This window comes from Fundulus heteroclitus, unplaced genomic scaffold (assembly GCF_011125445.2).
Source record: "Fundulus heteroclitus isolate FHET01 unplaced genomic scaffold, MU-UCD_Fhet_4.1 scaffold_629, whole genome shotgun sequence".
In the NCBI taxonomy this organism is placed as follows: Eukaryota; Metazoa; Chordata; class Actinopteri; order Cyprinodontiformes; family Fundulidae; genus Fundulus; species Fundulus heteroclitus.
The window spans coordinates 2851-22641 of NW_023397065.1; the positions used below are offsets into that span (position 1 = coordinate 2851).

At 41.3% G+C, this 19791-nt stretch overlaps 1 protein-coding gene across 1 annotated transcript in view; it reads right to left on the reverse strand.

Moving 5' to 3' along the window:
• Positions 1–479: 479 nt before the first annotated feature.
• The window catches only part of LOC118556351 (netrin receptor UNC5D-like), a gene marked incomplete at its 3' end in the record, with an annotated part of 55449 nt that continues 36137 nt past the window's right edge, over positions 480–19791 (reverse strand). The window contains exons 3-4 of the mRNA XM_036133457.1: positions 790–933; positions 480–592 (exon numbers count right to left, since the gene is read on the reverse strand). Coding sequence (XP_035989350.1) covers positions 480–592; positions 790–933 — 257 coding nt within the window. The remainder of the gene's footprint in view (positions 593–789; positions 934–19791) is intronic.

Genomic DNA, 19791 nt, shown 5'->3' on the forward strand with positions numbered 1-19791 from the left:
ACAGCGGTAATTGCAGCAAAAGAGGTATGTACAAAACATCTACTGAGAAGGACTGAACACAAAAGCAAACCATCATTTTCAGGTTTTCATTTGAAAGCCCCAAATTATAAACCGCCCTGTGTTAGTCTATCACACAAAATCCCAGTACATCTTTGCTGTTTCTCATTTTAAGGTGGTAAATTGCAAGAAGGCATGAGTAGTTTTTGCATTGCACCTCGACATTCACAGACACACAAATAATCCCCCTCCACTATCTAATTAATGTCTATCACGGACACCGAAGCTTAAAAAAACGTAACTCGGCTTATAACCTATAACTTTCAAACCCTCTGAACTGAAATGTAAGGTGCAGATGTGTCTTCGAGGACCTGAAGCTGTAGAGCAAAAGCGTATTGTCTCATGACAGCTATGAGTAAACCAGACAGATAACAGCTGCTCTCAAGCCAAAACGGGGTAAAATGCTTCTTTGAAGTGCAAGCAGCCCTCACCTCAGCCACCGGCACTCCCTCTGGGGGACGACAGTGCAGAACAATCATGCCGTTCAGAGGCACCTCGGTGCCCTGGGGGTCCTGCTCAAAGTTCTTTCTCAGGTCTGAGAAAAGACAAAGAAAATTCAGCATTGAGGAAAAACAAAATACAGAACCATTAGGAAGCGACATTAAATTGTGTGCTGTTACATGTGTGACCTTAAAAGCATTGATTATCATGGTGTTTGACAAGGACAGAGTGTTTTTTTTTTTCAGACACAGCTGGGTCAGCACAGAATCAAAGAGACGTGGCGGGGCTTACAGGCGATCCGGACGCTCGCCTTGCGGCTCTTGGAGGTGCCCAGGTGGCTCCAGGCGACGCACAGACACCAGTAATCCTCCGGGCCGTGAAAGTCCTCCACCTGCTGACGCGACACGTTGATCATCACTTCACGGATCTTCAGCCCTGCAAAACCGAATGGATGATGGCTCAGATTAGCTTTCATTTACATCTCCGGGTGATGAGTCAAAAAGATGGAGATTTGCGGAGACAGGATGATGAGTCAATTTCGAATCTGATAAGATTATCAGCGGTAAACAGATCTGCCGTTTGACAGGGGCAAATTGAGGAGAGACCGCTTGTCAAGGCATATAAATTTTGGTGAATTTGTTTCGATGACTGTTCCACCTGTATTCTCTCATCTGGCACAAATTCATGCAAGTGTTGTATTTGTTCTAAAAAATTAAGTCCTGTGTCATCGTTGGTCTTTTAATGCTTTCGTCAGGCAAACAAATGAACAGGAAGCATTGATTTTTTTTTGTGTGTGTGGCTCCATATAGATTTGACTTTGTTGGGCTTCAAATCTTCTTTCACTCCCTGCAAACCACGAGCTATGTATTTTGAAGCGGCACTAACTAATTTCCGGGGGACGCATTATTGGGAAAAAGGAGCGGATCAGCTTCTCATTGTTGCGAGCGAGAGCATGATCAATCTTTTTTTTTTTTTTTTTTCTTTATAAGCATCTGAAAGGGCCATCATTTAGGATGTGGGCAAGAAAAACAAAACAGCTCAACTAAGAGCTGTTTCTGTACACAAACGCTTTCTATAACCGTCAAATCCTTTCAATTTCTCCTGCAGAACTTCGACTTAATGTCACACGGGTCATCCGCTAATATCCACATATTGTCTGTGATGCAGCCCATAATGAGCTGGGCATGAGAGGGACATTTTCTGAGAGAATTAAAAGGACTTTAAAAAGCCTGGGATTTCAATTATGCCTGCCTATGCGCAAAACCTGACAGGCTTGGACCATTAATGTGTTGTATAATAGGGGTTGTTTCACTGGTGTCCGGGAAAATTGCAGCCTTCAACAGACGCCTGTGATTCTCTGACTAACCCTGCAGAAACCTGCATTTCAGTCAGCCAAGTTGAACAGATTTTTAATACGGTGCTATGGAGTTATGAATAGCTAATGTTTAGTGTCTGGTGTCCAAGCTCATCACTCCCTGCAGAACGCAATTAAGGCTGCACAGTTGGGGGGTGGGGTGGGGGGGCAAGAGGGGCTGGTGGATGGAGCGCTGAAAGCAACAAAACCCCACCCCAGTGAGCACAAAAGTCTGCTCACAGTGTAGGTGGCTTGTCTAGACGGTTAGCACTGGAAAACAGGTCTGAAGCGACAACGCTACAACAACCCCCCCGACACGTCACGCCTTGCATCTGCTCATAATGTCCTCCGTTGCTGTTTTAATTTGACAAATTTTCCACGCACAAATTGACAAATGTAAAGCGGGCCGGGCTTTTCTATTCGACCCCTCTACTCTGACGCCCCTAAATGAAACACAACGCAGCCAATTTCTCTCAAAAGTCACCTTGCAACCAGATAGAAGTCCTTTCCATTTAAAGTCAGCGTCACATCCAGCGGCTCTGCTACGGCCTCAGAGCTTTGTTAGAGAACATTAGTGAACAAATAACACCCGAAGACCAAGGAACCCAGCAGACAAGTCTAAAGAAGAGTTAGGCTATAGAACGGTCTCTAAGGCTGTGAACCTCTCACAGATTATACATAAATTGAGTATGAAACAACTCCAAACCTACCAAGGCATCGTCATCAACCTAGACTGAGAGGACAGCTCCGGTTGGAGAATCTTGCATTTTTAGTCCCATGAGTCGTATAGATGACACAGCAAAAATACTTAAAGCAAGGGTTTGGCTTTATGCACAATGCTATTTGCATACCATCGCCGTCATTAAACATGGCAAGGGGAGTATCACGCTGTAGGGATGCCTCTCTTCCGCAGTGGAAGATCAATGCAGCTAAATAGAGAGCGATCTTAGAGGAAGAACATGAGACCTGGGATGGAGGTCCACCTTCAAGAAGGACAAAGACAGCAAAGATACAGTGGTGGAATGATATAAATCAGATAATCCAGTTCCGAATATGCGGCAAGACTGGAGGTACATGGATGTTCTCCGTTCGACCTGACTGAATCTGAGCCAGTCTGCAAACAAGACAGAGCAAAAAATATTTCTGTCCTTCATGTGCCAGGCTGGTAGAGAAATACCCCAAAACACATACAGATGGAATCACATGAAAAAGTGTCTCCACAATGGGAACAGAATAGAAAAACACAGCGTGTTTTACTGATTTTTATTTGTTAAAGATTATGAAAACAGATTCTTTTCATGTCATAACTATGTACTAGTTTCTGTTGGACATTCTTGTGAAATCCCAATAAAACACAGATGAATGTGATGGTTGTAACATGACAAAGATTGTAAAACTTGTTAAAATCAAAATCAGTGTATACTGTACTCATGTTATTTTTATCTTTGGTCTATGGATAAACTGAGTTAACTGGACTTGACAGTACCCTGAAGTGTTTTTTTTTTAAACATGGAACAGCTTCTTCTCTTTTTGTGTAGAGACAAATTTTGCCTGACAGAATCTGCTCTCACTCCTGATATACAAAGTAGATTAGCATTACAACAAATGAAATCCAGTGATTTAATAAAAATTGCATGTTCTTTCACCATGTCTTACATGTAAAGGACTGTATTCTCAGCTAACTTGTGAATATGGAGGATTTAATGCTCAAACATTTTAAGCTTGAGCTTAAGTCAACTGAAGGAAATTCTGCTTTGAAGTATTGGCTTAATCAACGTGTTTCAGGTAATATTTATTTATTTAATACCACAGGTAAAGCATTTTATTGCCTACAAATTTTTAAGTTTGGTGGGTATGTGGCCCAGGCGTTAAAGCACCTTGCAAGGTCCCCGGTTTGAATCCCACAAAATGCCATTCTGGGTCCCTGAGCAAGCCCCAGAATGCTCCACGGGTGCATCACAGTGGCAGCCTGCTGCTCCCTAAGGGATGGGTTAAGTATGGAGGACACATTTTATGGGAATGTACAAAGCTTCAACTATAAAGAAAGAAGATTATTATTAATCTAATTACATTTTTCCCACAGCTGACAAATAAAGAAAAATGACCAACAAGACCATAACTCAAGACCATAACTCTACCAGCGGCGTCTCTGTCATGATAAGTTAAGTGGGGCACAAAAGCTCAACACTTATTAGCAGCAACACATTTTTTGTGACACATACAACCTGACTAAATATCGTTTTATATAACCTAAATGTAGTTTCATTTTATACATAAAATTACAAATAAAGGCTCACTCAATGTTGATTTAATAAACAGAAATATTCACATCAAGCCTTCAACTAGCCAGCAAGGACAACCAACACTAGAATAATATTTGCGTTTAGTTTCCATTTTCCCATGTTTTATTTTACTTGTTTTTATTTTCCTATGATTTATTCATGTAGAGCACTTTGCATTGTCCTTGTACTGAAATGTGCTATGCAAATCAATTTTCCTTGCCTTGATGGTCGCACACTATCTGGCAGAACGCAAATGTAACGTGTGCAATTTGAGGACTCTGATTGGACGATCCGAGCTTGGGGCCGTAGACTGTGTGCCCCACGGCTGTCTACTGCGAGCGTGTTGGGCATGCGCACTGCGATTGGTGGGCACATATATATAGACACAAATGTATATCACAGAATTTTATTGTTAAGGGAATATTTCTTTTGTACAATATTACTCTATAAAGAATGATCATGTCCACTGATTATTGCGAACATAAAGCCCCACGGCGCCCTCTGGTGGGGCCTGTCCCCACTGGCCCCAAATGCAGAGACGCCACAGAACTCTACTATTATAACATGTGGGATCTTTAATATCTGCCACACAAGAAAACAACAAGTGGATGGTTTAACTGCTTGGTACTGTACTTGTTTCTATCAAATTGACCTACATCTTGATACAACTATGAAACAACCATAGAATTGGAAAAAGTTCATGACTGTATGCATCTATTAAGTCCCTTGAGCCCGAGCATGTAGTCCTAATTCTGTACAGTAAATGGTCGACACTTATTAAAGTCATACAATAAGCTAAGGGGCTCTTTAAAAATGCTTGCTTGGGCCCATTTAGGAAAGGAAACATTTGATTTTCACGGTGCACATACTAATGTTATACATGCAATGTACTTTAAGACCAATTACATGGAAAAGTTTCAATTATTTATTGGAGAATGAATAATAAAGACAGGAGTGATTCAGGGAACCAGCAATGATTCGTTCAGGTACATATAGGTTTGTGTAGGCAGCTCGCCTAATTTAGCAATCATGGCTTGAATCTTTAAGATTCAATTCTTGTTGGAAGGCCTATTTTTGTTAATGCTTCACAATAGGACCCAGGAATAATATTTTACAGAGCAGCAAATTGATGGGGCAAAGACATTATCCAAACACCGACACCACCATGCCTTACAGGCAGTGCTGTTAAACATTTGCATTAAGTATGTGTGAGGTTGTGCAAGTAAAGCTGTCCTTGGTTCATCTACCCACAGCCCTTTATTCAGTCCATACAGTTCTAAAAGCAGGACTGATTATCTCTGTTATAGTCCACCTATTAGTTCGCCTTTTTCTTTGATAGCTTCTAACGCCTTTCAAAAATCAGTAAAGGCTTTAGAGAGTTCTGTTTACCTTCATTTTCTTGCTTCCTTCCATGTCAAAAGCAAAAAAAAAAAAATAAAAAAAAATAAAAGAAACATCAAACAGAAAATACCAAATGTATAAGAAAGACAAATTCTTATCACTGACACCAAATCTGAAAACAGTTACGCTAATATGAAGAAATCTAAAGTGTTAATCAACAAAAAACGCTTTCAAAGATGATCGAGTGTTTGCCTGTTTAAATAAAAACCTTCATCATTGGGATGAGCAAACATTTTCATGACACTTTAATAGTCTGCCATTAAGTGGGAAACACTCATTATTTGCTTCCCACAAAGGAAACCTCTATCTAAGTGGCGCCTTCCAGGGCTTTGCATGTTCCTCAAACTCAGACTCAAGCTGCTGAGCAGGGCGCTCGTCTGCCCTGGGAGAAACTGAGGGTTCAGTCTTGCCAAAGGGCAGTTGGGCATGTAGCTGTGAAAGGTGAGAAAAAAACCCTGCTTTAACACCTGAGTAAAGCTGCCTGTGGGGATTTTGAGCTGAGCGGGCGGAGAAGGGAATAAATAAGTCTAGTAAAAGTGCAGTTTAGAAAATACAAGACAACAAACTAACTCTGTCAAAAAAGAAATAAATTAGCCAAGTTAACAAATCCTGTTCAGCAGCACGTTGTTTCAGCAGCTGTTCCAGGCCTCTTGTAGTTTGCTCCCTAATCACCAGGACCTCCACTTGTAGAGGAGCTGCCGCTCTGCAGGCTTTTCTCATCATGCCATACGTCGCAAACAGCAGCTTAGGCGTGGGCAGGGATTAAATGAAAACTATTAATGGGAAATGAAAGGTTATCTGACGGAGCCTAATGAAGTAATGTAAAACAGAAATGTTCTCTGAAAACACTGTAATCCCCCGCAATGACTTACTAATAATATATACAACAAAACCCCTCCTCCATCTACTTCTCCCTTTCACAACATCAAATTAGTCGTAATCAACATGCCTGATTAAATGAGAGCGCAGCAGATTTAATTTAAGTAAAAACATAAGATTGACTTCTAGGGAGGAGCAAACCTATCAGAAAACAGGATTTTGCTTTATGTCAGAGTGCCAACTGTGGAATTTTGAACAAACTCTCCTGTACACAGAAACAGCACAGTGAAAGTCTGCCAAAACACAACCATTAGCCAACGGGACTAAATGTAGCAGTGACACTTTTGTCACTAAATATGGGTTTAGAAAACAGATCGCAATGTTTTTATTGGCGTGAGTCTTCTTTTATGTCGGACTAAAACCAAACCAGAACTATAAAAATCAGCCAGAATGTGGATATGGAGGTCCACGGAGGTTTCTGCAGTGATATAGTTGTAGTAGTGGGGAAAGGTCCACAATTGTTTTAGAAAATGATTCATATTTCCAAAGTGGGGGGGGGGGGGGATATGTGGGCCCTGGTAGCACTAGTCGTAGAACATAACGTGTGGCCTGGATACGTCTGCCCTGGCTTTGTTAATAGAGAATTTAAAGGAAAGGTGACCCGAGCCTCATGCCAAGGCAACAAGGTCACATCCACACTGGACTGGCAGCATGAATCCCATGTGGAAATGAATATGTTTAATGCAAAGCTTCTAGTCCCATGGCAGCTGATCACAAAGTCTCTTCTCTGGCTCAAACCAAATGCGCTGAAGCACATGAGAAACAAACTGATTTAGTTTTTTCTTGTGCGGGATTCCCTCTGACTAGACTCACTCAAACAGACCAACTCTGGGCTGAAACTGATGGTGCAGCTGCAGAAACCTCCCACATTTAATAGGAAACTTTGAATGATGTTGTAACCTGCTGCAGTAGCTTAGTAGTAAAGCTTGGAAAGTAGCCAGGAAAAAAAAATTATGTTGGATGAGTGCCATTAATGCCTTCACAATGAAATTGGGTATTGATAATTGGCCATGGTCAAGCTGTAACGATCATGGAACAGAGTTAGGGCTTTTAAAACCCCAGGAAAGTTCAGTGGACCTTGATCTATGTGCAGAAAGTGACAAAAGCGATCAGGAGAGGCAGTGAGCTATCCAGCATGTTGCTCCGGATACAGGTACAGTTCAATACTTTTTGTTTCCCAATTCTGAAAGTAAAACTAATTTATTATGTAGATTCATAACCCATAGAGTGAATATTTGAATCCTTTATTTCTTATGATTTTTAAGATTATGATTGTAGATAAAAAAAACAAACAAACAAAAAAAACTAATTCAGCGTGTCACAAAATTTGAATATTACAAAAAACACAATCACGGTGAAGGCTGCCATGAAATCAAGTATACATTTTTTTTTTCAATGTACCTGTACATGACTTGAATGCAGCAGAACAGCAAAAAGATAGTAGGGAAGGAATGACTGTGTTGTGTGACACAGAACAAGTCCTGTAAAGAATTAACTGCATCCAGTTGCAGTCCTCCCAGATTCGTCACCCTGTAAAAGCGTTCATCTTTTATTGTAGACGTCTTTAGTAAGAAACAGAAACTACACTTTAACATATTTAATCTAACAAGCCAGAGGAATGATACAGCTTCAGTACTGGACCATCATACATAAACACGATGCAGGAAGGGTAAAATCCGGAAGCGAGGGCCTCAGACTCTTGGTTTGCATCAGCTTAAATGGGTCAGCAAGGACACACCCCAGCAGGAGTGATTGATCCCTCCCATGCAGTCTTTGGAATACGTGTCACTGTAAGACTGTGAAACAGCCGTGGATCCAGGGATTTCCTAACCTGGCCAGTCAGATTAATAATATGTAGCACATTATCAGTCTGGGACTGCTCCATTTGAATCCGTTTGGTGAAAGGAGGGAATATCAGCAGAAGTCTCTCAGCTGATTGGGTGAAGCGGCACCTAGTGCCCGCCTACCAAAGGTTGGTTTTAGCCAATCACTATATCAAATTAAAACATAAGCAGCAGATGTCATGATAAACCACCAGAAGGTACGCTAGTCAAGGCACTCTTGCTGTTTAAAGAAGAAATCATGGATTCTTACAAAACAGATGTGATAGCAGCAGCTACACATGCGTTCTCTTGCGCTGCCATGTTTATGTAGGCCGCTGTTGCTTTTGTCGCATCGGTATGTCCCCCCTTAACCCCCAATACTGCAACGTGATTGGGCCAAACGTTTTTTGGTTCAGACGCAAACAAACATATAACATGAAAATAAGAATATGACATACTCTAAGAGTTTCAGAAAGGCTTTCCTTGATTTATTCAGTTGGAGAACATCTTTAAAATTGCTTTATGAAGAGATGGAGGGTTAAACAAATCCCATTCCTCAAAAATTCAAATAAAGAACATGACAGGGCAGATCTCTGATAATATTAATTATATGCAATTTTATTTCAGATCTGATAGGTATCAAACTTAGCAAAGGTTTTATTATCTGCTCCTATTTTTCCATAAAAGCTTGTTGCTTTAAAACTTAGTTTTCGTAAACGGTCATGCATAATTTCAAATGGTTAACTTGAGCTAATAATCAACGATGATTCAACAAATATAAAAGGAATGGATCGAAGATCAAGTCTTTTGTTTTAGGTGCAATCAGTACTCAAGTTGCCTGATACAGATGTACAATTACTATTCGGTAAAAAAAAAAAAAAACTTTTTTTAAATAATCCACAACCTATACAATAACACCAGGAATTTAATATTATATAGTGTACATGTTTTCTTTGAAGAAGTAACTGGATTTCAGCTGTATAATTGCTAATAAATCCGAGACATACAGAAAAACATCATGGAAAAAAAACAAAACACTGAACAAATTACAAAAAGTGAAATTTAAAATACAACTTGTTCTGCACTGATCTTGGTCTGTGGATAAAATTCTGCTGTTTTATTATAATCTCTATAACAGCAGCACAATGTTTCACTTTCTCGTTTTGCCTGTACAGAAGACTTGCATCAGCAGTCAAATGTCAGGCTACATTATGATCAATGTCACATTTCAAAATGCTGCCATCAATTTCGAGACACTGTTGTGCAAGCCTGACGCCACGCTGATGGATGGATTATTTAAATACAGCTGGGCTCTGTAGCAACAGGTAATGTGATGAAAATAATAGCTTCTGTTTAAACCTGGCAAAGATGATTCAATTCTTTGAATTTAAAAGGGGATTTTTAAACGAAACGTCACTCTTCTTCTTATGCTATTCAAATGCAGGGATTTTAGCAAGCATTACATTGCAGTTCACAAGAACGCCTTAAACTTGACCTTTCAATGTAATCGTGCTGGCCATTTCAAAGAAATGTTGGATCCGGCGTAAAGTACCGTCTGCTGTTTCCGTTTCCGTTGACCACACCTGAAACCGGCTGTCAGAGCTCCTGCAGAACGTATCCCAGCCAAAGATTCCCCAAAAACAGATGGGTTGTCTCTAATGGGGTACCGCGCACGTGACGTCACCGTCTCAAGAGCAACGCCCCTTTTGCCTCTTAGGTAGGGCACACAGGAGAGAATGCACGGAGTACCCAGCTATTACAAGCGCAACAGAACCAGCGATATGACCGACTTTGCAGCCATTAAACTTTCCCAAGACGATGTCCCAGGCAGACGGTTTACTGGTCGCACTGTCGAAGAACACACCAACCTTCAGCTCAAACGATGGCTTGAGTGTCGAGGGCTTAAAAAGACTGGAAAACGGGCCGAGTTGATGAACGGTAAGCTTTATTTTTTTTTCCTGCGCGGTCATGGCGTCATCGGCCGTTTTTTTTTCTGTTTGTAATCACCGTCCAGGAATGGGTATATGTTTAATGTTTGTCTTATTTGAAATGTTTTTGAGTAAGCTATCCTGGTAGCAGGCTATCATGTTAGCGCCTGCTACCATGATAGCCTATATGCTGTCATGGTAGCAGGCGCTACTTTATTAACATGTCGGCCACCAAAATACTCTTACCAGTTCACTACTTGATGTCGCTGGAATTGGGTCAGGATGTTCTTCGGTTGTGCCCTTTCCTCCGACAAAATGCTTGCTACATATGTAGGCCGACCGCCCCGGTGTACCCAGCGCACACATTTCTCCTTGTCAGTCTTGAATTTCGGGAAAGTAATGAAAAAAACATCCTTCATATACAGCCGATCAGCGTACCTCGAGTCGCTGTTGCACGTTCCATAGCAACAATGTTTAAAAACCACGGTCTTAGATTTGGAAAAAGCAGTCGTTTTACCGAGTAAAACCTAGGCTAATGCGCGTCTCTTTTAAAGCAAAACAGCGGCGGGTTTCCGGAGTTTGCCCCACTGCGTACCACGTGATGTGACGTCATCGTGACGTTACGTTTCTAAAAATAGCTCGCGCGCGGTACCCCATTGTGAAGCGACTTTCCTTATATACCCTGGCGGCCTCCACGTCTTCACTGTTCCTCTGACCTGCTGAACTCCAAGCTGTTTCCAATTTATCAGAACGGTTCACAGTAAGCCCTTGGGTCTCGGCAGAGGAAATTAGATATTGTTTATTTCATCGTGTTTTGCTTTGTTTTGATGCGTAAACCGTTTCGAAGCTCAGGCTTTGATTCAAACTTGTGTGGTTTGAGCACTGATACTCTGGGAACATGAGCTTGTTCCATTTTATTGTTGGGTTCCCTTTGTATCCTCTCACTAACCTGTGTAAAGAATGTCATATGGTCCTTATAAAACATGCTTGGTTGTGTCTCTGTTACCCCAGCTGCTAACGCTAATGCTAAATCCAGCATTGGTTCTGCTTGCCCTATTCGTGCTGCGATTGGCCATAGTACGGTGCATTTATACACCTTAATATTTCTATAAATTGTGCTTGAAGGTACACCTGGACATTAAAGGGGTCACTAAACAGCACAGCAGCACCTGGTGGTACTCGCACTGAGTTCTGAACTTCAGTCCCACCTAAAGACGATCCGTTGTGTTGGATGAATCACTTGAAGCTTCTATGATTGTGGTGAATCAATGTTCTTAAACCTGATGTGCAGTACTGTGCAATAAAACATGCCTGATAGTTAAGAGTGTGCATGAGAAGTATGCAGTTATCAATAGTATTTTCCCCTCTGCCTTGCCTTGTAAACTCGCCTAGCAAATTATGTTCTCTGTCAGCTTTTAAACCGACCGGAATTTGGCCTCGATGCCAGTAGCTCTAAAACAAACCTTGGTTCTTAAAGATCCACATTCGCAATGAACTGTTTTATCACTGCATCCTTTTACTGGATACTGGTGTCATTTTTATTCCGATCCCTTCCATTTTCCTTATTCTTTACATTTTTACTTAGTTTAGTTGAATGTTATTAGCTTAGTTTAAGAGCACAAAACAAGTATGTGTGTTGCAGCTTGCTGTTTGAGAATGCCAGTGTGCTGATTCACTCCTTCCTGAATTATGTTATAGTACAATTCATTGTTCTACAATACCACACCTCACCAGGCAGGCATTTATGAAACAATAACTGACAAACGCTTTCTTTTAAGCATTAGTTTAAGTGTACATTTTTGGACTGGTTCTAAAGAAATCCTATTCCTAAGAATTTAAAGAAAAATTCATTGTTAAATGCAATACCTTAATGGGAAGGGAAATAATTCCCTAAGATATTATTTTAGAAACTGATTGCTTTATGAACCTTAATGTAAATGAACATGGATTAATCACAGTACAATATGTTCTGGCTTACAGAAAAATATTACAGAACGGTTTGGGTTTTTCTCTTAATCGGTGATTATTTTGACACAATGTCGCATTTTCATTTTTGATAGCGAAATCAAAGGTTTCACCGTTTCACTAAAAGTGTTTTGTTCCCCCCAAGTCCCTTTTTTAGGTTAAAATAAAATGACACATCGAGAACAAAGGAAGCTGGAGAAATGTACTTGCTTTCTGAAGGTGAAATAAACAAAAGAGTAACATCCAAAGAACAGCTCGACTCCCAGGTTCCCTTGCTTTTGGTGGAGATCAAAGAGCCCAGTCCTGTTTTTTTTTTTACAAGCAGCCCAAAAGGACACTCAGTGACAGTGTGTTAGAGCAATGATCCAATAACTGCTCGGTCCTGATGCCGTTAATGGACACTTTTCTGCATTCAAGAATGAAAACATCGATTCAGCTCCCTCCACGGGTCTCTCCCTTGTTGCTTGTTTATTTTCCTCCACCTCTTTCTCTCCCCTGCTTTCCCTTTAGGCTCATTCCACTGGCTCGTGATGGAGCGCCACAAAGCCCTGACAGCAAACCTCAAGGTGGAGTAGGTTCCACTTGCTCATTGAATCGCGTCTTTTCATGTGTCTCTATAAAAGAGTCCGAAAGAGATATACAAAGGCTTGATGCTCACTTATCATCTTGTGTTACTCTCCATCTCTCTTTCCTTTGTCTCTCCCTGCGGCGTCTCCCTCCCGGCTCAGGCCTATTGTTTTTGCCTTGGCTCGCTTGATGAAGAGGTCCTGAGAGAGCTGAGCACTGCCAGCTACAAGTGGCTTGATCCGGCCCGCCGTCTGGTCCGGCTCGGCTCAGCCACGCCCGTCTCCCCACCACGTTTAACTCCAAAGCAAAGGAGCAGGACTGCGTTTGTTGGAGGGATCCCCACGAGGTGGCTGAGCACGCAACGGGTGACACGGCGTGGGCAGCCGGGTGAAGCGGATGGATGTAGCTTTAGGAGAAGGGTCTGTCCGATATGAACCCGGCTTTAGGGAAACGTTTGTGCGATGTGACACTGCTCTGTGGAGCTCAGCGTGGGGTCGTGGTGGTGGAGCCGAGACGAGCCCTCCCAGACAAGCGTAACATGCTCCCAGCAACTTTTTCAGTCTGGTCCCAGCTGGGTTTGTCATACTTTAATCGCAGCGCCGAAGGGGCGCGGTCCTTCATGCCTCAGAAAAAAATAATCCTGATAATTCAACCATTAAACTGCTACAAGTCCTCATCTGAGGCTTTCCCCCTCAGCTGGCGTGTTTATGTTTTTCTAAGAGCAGCATGTTTGCCTATTAGGGTGTACTTGTGCATATGCAAGTGGCTCTCCCTCAGTGGGCCCCTTCATTTATTTCATTTCCATTTCTCTAACTAACAGTTTGTGACACCAAGCCCCCTCGGGGGCATCTCACTTCTCCCCGGCCAGCCTTCGCTCCTCTCTTTCCCCCTCTGTGCTGCGAGTTCACGCAAGGTTGATGATATCTCACCGAGTTTGAGGATCAGAATACACATCATTTGACGGGCCATCAACAAGAACAGACATCCATACTTCCTCTACCTACCCCGCATTCAAACGCTTACCTCAATCGCTATCTCCTTATCTCTAAATCTACCGGTGCTTGAACTCCTCTCTGTCCCGAGACAACCAGCGCCGTATCATTTTCAGCCTCTCTTTCACTCTTCCATCAACTTCTGTTTCCAACGTCCTCTTTCTCCTATTATTCCCCCTTTCTCTTATCTCTCCATCAGGGTATCATCCTTTCAGCCAGAGCCTAAAGGCACAGATATCCCCTCTGTTCCACCTCCCTTCCTCGCTTCTGTTCTTTCAGTCTGCCCTTTGATAATCTCTTGAGCTGCATAACTGATTTCCATATTTTAGCACTCATATAGCACTGTCTCCTGGTGTAAGTCTCAGCAGCCAATATGCTGCAGGGATGTTTTTGTTTTTTGGATCTTTTTCGGAAGGCCTTCCAACAATCCTGAGCTAACTGATTGATTCTGTCTTTAAAGACTTTATCTCTGGGATAATTCGAAGGAGCGAGCTGTTTTCCTGAAGCGAGGGTCAAATCAGTATAATAATGATTAAATGGGATGTCTGGCTGAGCCCCTTTCCAGAAGGCTGTCCAAAAGGCTTACACGTTGCCAAAACAAAAACTCTTTAAATGCAGTTGTACTGAACTTGAAGATGCCCTGCACACATAAGGAATGTGACTTTGGTTCCACTTTGCTCTCGGTATAGGTATTCTAAGTATAAATAGATAAAACGTATTGGGAAATATATAAATATTTTTATGTAAATATTCATATATTTATAGTCTGAATTAATTAAAAAATGCACAGCGTTGATTCTCAGCACGGTAGCTGGAAACCCTCACAGTTAAATGTTCACCAGAGGTACAGCCTGGGGGCAGAGACTGTTTCTATGGCGGCTGTTTTTTTTTTTTTTACAAATAGCACCCTGTAGCGCCGACCTGAAAGTGAAGGTGTAAACAGTTTGTGTCCGGGATGTGTGGGGTCTCCGAAGAAGTTAGCTGTCCCTTTCCTGACCCTAAACCTGGACAAGTACTGGATGGAGGAGAGTTCAGCCCGGATGATTCCCTACGTTGACCTGATTGTTTGTTGCAGTCTGAAGCCTGTCATGATTCGTGCCTGAGCCAAACCACACAGCAATGGATGTGGAAAACAGAGTGAATAATGGCAGCGTATAAGATGACCAGCAGCTGCGGTGGAATGTTGCACTTCTTGAGTTGCCGCAGGAAGCAAAGCCTCTGCTGGGCCTTCTTCTCTTTAGGTGTGACCACCAGCTCAGGTCCTGAGTCAGGCTGGTTCCTAGGAACTGGAAGTGGTCCACAGCAGCCCCAGCGTTATTAAGTATGGTGAGGGGAGGCAGTGTGGCAGATGACTCTAAAAGTCCACCATCATCAACACAAAGTGGGTTAAGCCCCTGGCGTCTCATTTATAAAGCTTGGTACGCACAAAACAGGGCCTGACACTTGCACATGTCATTTCCACTAAAAAGATGGGGTCTATAAAAAACTTGATGGGAAAATGTTTGGTCCTCACTGCATCTCTCACCCATATGCATGATCATTTTGGAGACTGGGGAAATTGGCAACACATATGGGGAAGTGGTGAATCGTTGCCAAACTGCATGAGGATTGTCTGTGCAAATTCTCAGTTATCCGGGTCATCGCAACAGTAAACTGAAGCGACTTAAATCCAGACTTACTCCTGGATAGGTGTTGAAACGTCTTCAGAGGGACCTCTCAATTAAATAAAAAACGCCCATGAGCCAACTTAAATTGTGAATAAAAGTCATCTGGGTTTTCTACCATCACATTCCACTCCGCAATGATCACCAGTGTGACGTGTTCCGCCGATTAACAGATTATTGGGACAAGATGTGAAGCAATTACTTTAACTGTTGTACACAGTCAAACACAATGGTGCGTAATGCTGCACGGTGGATGCATTGGAAGTGTTGGGAGATTACGAGGGAAGATTGCAGCCTCACAATGTCAACATGGAGCCCAATAATTTAGTTTAGTTTTTAACAAGTTCTTTTAATGTGGACAGCATCTGTGCCTTTACCTCTGATTTACACATTTAACAGACTCCTCTCTGTGAATTTTTCTCACAGTTTCTGTGAGAATTTTTTTTTCTCTCCGTGGTTGACATTTCACCGTGATAAAAAAAAAAAAAAAAAACGATCAGTTGACCCATTTTAATTTAACATTAACATTGATGAGCATTTGCATTCACCGTTTATGGTTGAATCTGGGCGTGTAGAGGGCAGAACCAGGTTCGCAAATGTTCAGGTACAGCTGTGATCTACAAAGGAAAATTGCGTACTGGTGTGCATGCACATGCTTTTACAAATCGCAATTTATTTTTGCCGTACGCCATTTTTGATTTCTAGGTATATGGAAACTCTTAGTATGGATTCTACACAATGTTTTATAAATGAGAGCCCAGGTGGTTTTCACTGCACTAGTGGACCAGCAGAGTTGTGTTAAAGAACAGATTTATGTCGATGCATTGTTTGAAGAAATTGATTTTGACCATATAATGCAATTAATTTGCAGCATATTTCATGTATACATATTAATTATGACAACTAATTATTATAATTATTTCTTGAGTATGCATTCAGCCTTCAAAGTGTGATTCTATGTGCATTTTTGTGGCGGTCCCATTTAAATAATTAGTAACAATTAGTGTCAGGCAGGCAGGTACCTGACCTCAGACCTCAACACATATCATTGATGTAGGAGAATAAGACGCCTTAGGTAAATAGTAGTGACTGAGGCATACATAATGCGATCTCCAGCCATACCAGTCTGTCTCATGTTTTTACGTATGTCATAAAATTCAGCAGCATGAGTGTTGTAACTCTGAGACACCACATTCATTGTACATAGGTGCTGCTGCAAAACAAATTTACCCATGTGACATTGTATTATGGCACAATGATAACATTACATAATCTTATCCTGTGCTAAGCAGATGCTCTTTCTTCGACTGTTTGAATCTTGAGCTAATTTGGAATTCAGTCATGCGAAAAGTAACGTGAGATGATTTGACTGATGCAGTCAAACTCACTATAAAAAGCTTTCAAAGCGGTAAACATTTGTGACGACTCTCCAACAAGTTCAATATATTATTGGAATGAAAAGTGCAAAAATGGAGCATTTGAAATTTATTAGCAAACAATTATTATATATCAGAAAGTCAACATTGGGCACACTGATGATGTGACACCGACATCTTAGGGAAACACTGCACAGACTTAAAAGGATTTATGATGAACCTCCCATGATGTGAACACAAGAGTGAATCCAACCCCAGGTTGATCTGATGGTAAAACAGCGACTCCATGGTAGGAGACACGGGAGGCTCTGCTATTGACAGAAACACAAAATTGCCAGACTTTTATTTGTTAAAACGCCTGATAGCCCCATACTTTCTGGGAGATCGTCTTTTGGAAGTACAAAACCAACCTATCTGAACTGGAAGGAAAAGGATGCTTAATTTTTTAATGGCTTTTTTTTAAATAAAACATATCTAATTTATTAGATTATTATTTGTATTCAGCTCACCCTTTCGCAAATACAAATGTGCAAATTCTTTTCTATGAATGCACATGCCCGAGGCTGATTTATTTCACAAAGCCAGTTTTCCAACTTCAAACTGCGGAAGCTCAAATCTTAATGGCTTTAGGTTGAGCACATCAGGACATAGCAGCCTCTGACTTCCCGCTGCTGTAGCCAAAGTCCCACCTCATTCACCTGTTTCCCCCGAGATCAGATAATAGTCCAAACTAAGCTGCTATCGGCTGTAGGGATAGATCAAGGCTGATTCAACCTAAAACTCTTGTTTAGATCTCTTCTCTCTCGCTCTCTCTTTCTCTCTGTCTCCGGCTATTACTCCACTTCTGGTGATGTTTGTTCCAGCTATTTTGGCTGAATTGGCTGAATTATCAGTAGAGACACTGAGGGGCAAAGATGGTCAGAGGGTCTGCTGCAGTTCATCAAAATCTCCTGGGGTAATTATTTACACAGCAAGGCGTGTATTTCAGTCTCAATAATAATCACAGAAAAGATTGCTCTAAAGTAGAATTTGTAGCAAAGACTCTGTGTTTTAAAAGGGAGCTAAATGAGAGGGTGCCACAAGATGTTGTTAAGTATTTTCCTGAGCTCAGAGCATTAAACTTTCCACTTCTGTCATAATTCAGCATGTGTTATTCCATCTGTCAACCCCATGGTATGTTTCACTTTAAGTCACATTATACAGTTAACATCAAACAAGAAAGTTTGATTTGGGTTTATGTAGGAGGCTGCATTACTGTCAGTTCAGGTTAGTCATAAGTTTCAAACTTCCCGCAAGGCCACCTGCCTTTAGCAATATTTTAGTGCGTGCAGTAATGAGTAACTCATACAACAGCTGTAGACACAGCCAGAAAAACCAGAACCAGCACCATCACAATAAAAAAACTGTTTAAACCAAGCAAGGTAACAAGAGACAAGTTATTATTTTACTTTGCTCTTATCAGCCTTTATAATACACCAACTATGGCCTTCAGATGACCTTTTACCTTTAACATTGTTTCCCAGCTGTAAGGATACATTAAAGATAAAATAAACTAAATTGTGCATTGGGAATTACAATACTTATCAAGGTACAATACAGTGTTTTTTTTGTTGTTGCCCATTCTACTTCTCAAAACAGCTTAAGCACACCAGAGTATATAACGGAAATCTCAGCAGCATGAAAAACAAGCCGGTGTGGCAGTAATCAAAAAGCTGCAGCTGCTGCCTGAACGAGCTTAAAGACGATCACTGTTTAAATTTTTACTTGGTGAAAGAGTTTGTACAGCAACGTCAGCGGAAGTTGTACTGCAAGCAGTCTGCGCAGCCCTATTGACTTCAACTGATTCTAATTGCTACAGAAATTATATAAATCGGTTTTCAGGCAGATCGGTTGCCGAGCCTGACCCAGTGTGTTTTGGCGTTTAGTCAGGTTGGAGGAGCTTCTGAATAGCCATTTTCAAGTTATATCGCTACCTGTCAATTGGATTTAGGAACACACTTTGATTTGGCCTTTGATAGAACTAAATCTCATCTGATCTAAATCATTTCATGGCAGCTCTGGCTGTTTGTTTAGCCTAGTCCTGTTGGAAGGCGAACTTTAGCCCCACGTTCAAGTCTTGTCATCTCTTACAACTTTCCTTCCTGGATTTCCTTTCATTCAGCTTCATCTATCTCCCAATCGACTTCGACCAGCTTTCCTGCCTTTGAAAGGCTTTTTCTTATCACGGTGCTCTCACCACCATGTTTCACAGTGGGAGCTGTGCTGTCAGAGGCTTGTGCAGTGTAAAACAGGAGGACTCTTGAAGTTAGGTTAATACTTTTGGAGGCAGTTGGTTGTACTACAGGTTATTTAGGGCATCACAGTAAAGAGTGCTGCATAGGACACTTTTCTGATATTTATTAAAAATAAAAATTATGCATTCCTTTCCTTCCACTTCAGCAACATGAATTAATTTAGGGTGATTCCATAAAATCTCAATTAAAGACAAGCTTGTGGTTCTAATGTGACAAAATGTACAAATGTTTAGGGGGCGCTAATATTATAGCTAAATTAAAGGCCTCCATACTTTACAGGCAGTATGCCCCTGTTGTTAAAAGCAAATAAAAAACCCGTCACAGACATCAGTTGACAGTAAACTAGGCGATAACAGAAGCGACATCGAATTCCTTGCCAACAACCAGTAATACAGTGGTGAACAATACAAAACACTTTCTTTAGGATCAGATTTGTCACTGGGAAAAAACATTATTTTCTGTTTGCAGAAGTGTTCCCTACATGCTACACATGAGAAATTATGTGTCATGTTTTTTTTTTTTCCATTCACGTCTTGTGAATGTGGCCACAAAACTAATTCAAGCAGTTAGGAAAAAATCTAGATTACGTTGGTTCCTTAGTGTAAACTGTAACAAAGCTTTTGGGAAGAAACAGGCACTGGGAAACTATAATCCATCTTGTATGTAGCTAATGTCAGAGTGAAGTTCCAAGAGGACATGTCTGAGCTGTAATAATTTTCTGTGAAAATATGGCACAATATTTTGATTTATTCTTGGGAAATATTTTAA